At 37.9% G+C, this 3,238-nt stretch overlaps 1 protein-coding gene across 1 annotated transcript in view; it reads right to left on the bottom strand.

Moving 5' to 3' along the window:
- The window catches only part of LOC107298285 (zinc metalloproteinase-disintegrin-like ACLD), a 25,370-nt gene that overhangs the window by 7,408 nt on the left and 14,724 nt on the right, over window positions 1–3,238 (bottom strand). The window contains 2 exon segments of the mRNA XM_015827659.2: window positions 537–714; window positions 2,668–2,843. Coding sequence (XP_015683145.1) covers window positions 537–714; window positions 2,668–2,843 — 354 coding nt within the window.

Consider the following 3,238-nt stretch of genomic DNA (forward strand, 5'->3'; position numbering starts at 1 on the left):
ATTCCTTCTGCAGGCTAATCTACTTCTTATATGATCATTGAGTAGATGTTTCCTCCTTCTTTTGTCTCTCAAGGACATTCTCACAGACCATTACAAGTGTATTTAACAATATAAAAAGAACACTAAATTACTGTTCTTATAAAAATAATATTAAGATCAGAGCATAGATTAAAGATCATCAGATATGGGAGAAAGCAGCTCAAGAAAATAGTGGGACAGATAATGTGGCCATGTCAACAAAATAGGAGTTTTCAGGAGAGAAGGATTTATTTGGAGTTGTCAATCACCCATTTTTAAAAATACGCAGTCTTCCCCAAATGGTAGTGAGATACCAGTTCTCCATTCCTCTACAACTGGTTCACCAAATCCAAGAAACCATTTCATACATGCATGCACATAAATGGCACAAACCTATGCCATTTATAAACCAACCCCTCGGATGACTGAAACCACTTAGAAAGCCAGATCATTTTTCAAGGAATCCCATTTTTGAGAAAATTCTTCAAATCATTTTTGTTGATTAAAAAAAAACTTACTCTAGGAGAGCCACAGTCACATTCTTCTCCCACCTCCAAAAGTTCATTTCCACAAACTGGAGGTGAAACAATATCTGTTCTCAAGGGCTCATTGAGAATGCATTGTGGTCTACGATTTATAAGAAACGTCTGATAATCATTCTTACTACAATTGCTGAACAGTTTGGAAGGTTGACGGCTGTAGAGATGAACCAAAATAAGACCATGACATCATCTATATTTGGACTAGGAACAGAATTCATTGCAAAAACATATAAGATGGAAAAAGGGTGGCTAATGAAGAAATGCAGTGGGTTTTTTTCCCAATAAAGCTAACAAAATAGATTAGAGAATGATCGTAATCCCAGATTATGCTCCCTCAGTTTAATTCCACTAACTTTCTTTTCTTTTTTAATAAAATAGATTTGCAATGAGAACTCCACGTGATATTAGTTGATTGAGCTGCGTCTTGTGTTTGAGTGAGCTGCCTTTTATTTTCATTTTTAGTCAGCCTCTCTGTGGAAGGACAATAATATAATTGAAGGGAAAACAGTGGAATTTTGATCCAGTTTTCCTTTTCTTCTTTTGGAGGGATTGTACTTTTTATAACAATGAATAGAGAGCTAAGTATGCCAACTCTCTATTTTCTTAAAGTATTTGTTGTTCATTTGTTTTGTTGAAAAGGGATAATATCAGCAACATGTCACTGAGCTCTGAAGCTGAATACTTAAATAGATGCAAACATGGCATCCTAAGCCCAGCAAAGCACCTTCCTAATGTTAATTCAAATCATTAGGAATATAATCATTGCAGGGGGTCGAAACAAGAACGCAAAGAGAATCTGCTGGTGGCCATTAAATAGACAAGGTGGTCTTCTTCCAAGGTCAAAGTTGCACCAGACCCCTTTGGTGGGGTTAATTGAGCAAAATTGTTTTCTAAGCAAAGTCTTCCATACAAAACACCATGAAGTGTCTAGAAGTATTAAAGAGTAATCATGATGCCTGGGACTACTTCAGGAAGGACAGGAAAGGCTACGTGGCATTCTCCATACTTCCTGGCCTCCTTGCCATTGCATGAAATGGGAGGCAAAGACGTCCTCGGGCTTTAGCCGAAGAAACCAGAAATTGATCAATAGCTGGGCTGCTCACTGAGCCTACACAAAACGCTTACACAAAAGTTATGGGGAGTTTTGCAACAGACAATTGCTGAGAAGATTTTGCTTTCTTTTTCCTTCTTGATGAAGTAAGGGCTAAACTTGCACCCAGAAGAAAATATTGGTAGTCTTTGACTTGCTGTCACAACTAAAACCAGAATTTCCATTGCCCAGCAAGCCAGTTGTTAAGTGAGTCGTGCTCAGTTTTACAACCAGTTTTCCCACTTTGTTAAGTGAACCACACAGTCATTAAGGGACCCAGCTTGCTCCATTGGCTTTGCATATGGGAAGACAGCTGGGAAAGTCCCAAATGAGGATCCCAGGAATGAAGGATGCTGCAAGTGTCATAAATACATGATTCTGTGACTGAAGGGAGGCTGCGATGGCTGTAATTGCGAGGACCGGTCGTAAGTCACTGTTCTCAGGGCCATTGTAACTTTGAACGGTTGCTAAACAAATGGTTGTAAGTCAATGACTTCCTGTATGTTGCTACCTGCTGATTTCAGAAGACTGCAATATATGACAGAGATGTAACATATTCTACCTTGATGAAAGGGCGAGGCAGGAAAACCCCAAGGATGCTACTTTATCTTTTTCTTCCTGCTGTTGCCTGGTTCAGAATATTTTTTTTCCCATTCTGCTTTTCACTTTAGGAAAATCTTTAACGTCTAACTTGGTTTTCTCTTTTATCCATCACAGATATTAATATTTGGTTTCTTTGGCTATCCTTCCTACGCTGTTTCTTTAAACTCTGGTGTTTTGGAGGAAGCTACTGAATGCTGGCTATTCAATTGTTGAGAACAGTTCTACCTTTTTAAATACGACACATTTTAACCACACATGGTAAAGTGACAAAACAAATGACCAAAACCCTCTTTTTTGTAGCTCCCTGGCCATTTCATTTTTGTAAATTCTCAGTATATTTAATTTAACAATTAATTGCAACCATTTAAAAATAACTTGATTGGAAAGACATTAAAAGTTTTCCTCAATCCTTACCTTAGCACGGCAGACATAATGCATCCAGTACAATTACACTGATCTTCATCATGATGCATGCCCAGATTATGACCCAGCTCATGGGCCATTGTAACTGCCATCCTAAGATTTATTGTGCTATGATCCTGAAGAAAAGAGAACAATTTGTTTATTGTTAGTCTGCCAAGAAACTGAAACTGAATCAAATTATTATTAGCTCTAAGTGGCTAAAACTGGTGACTAAGTGACTAATTTTAAGTTGAGGGTACCATCTTAGGATTCCTCTAGCTTTTCTGAATGTATGTGTGCCCACCAAGACTCCAGAACATACACAAATACATCTAGAAGGAAACTTTAAAGCCCAGAAGCTACAGCACAGGAGAAGATCAAAATGCATGCATCCATTTGCTGTCTGCATTTATTCAGTTACTAAAACTTACAGGCAACTTCAGTCCAAAAACTATTCAGTGTCTTTTGCTACAAGCTAGCATTTTCAGAATATTGAAGGTAGCCATCCTAAACAGAATTAAGAATGAGTTGCTCTTTCTGAATAAAATGACCTTCTGGTGGAAACAGGATTACCTCCTACTAC

Source organism: Protobothrops mucrosquamatus, unplaced genomic scaffold (genome assembly GCF_001527695.2).
Source record: "Protobothrops mucrosquamatus isolate PMUCROS unplaced genomic scaffold, P.Mucros_1.0 scaffold3846, whole genome shotgun sequence".
Classification (NCBI taxonomy): domain Eukaryota; kingdom Metazoa; phylum Chordata; class Lepidosauria; order Squamata; family Viperidae; genus Protobothrops; species Protobothrops mucrosquamatus.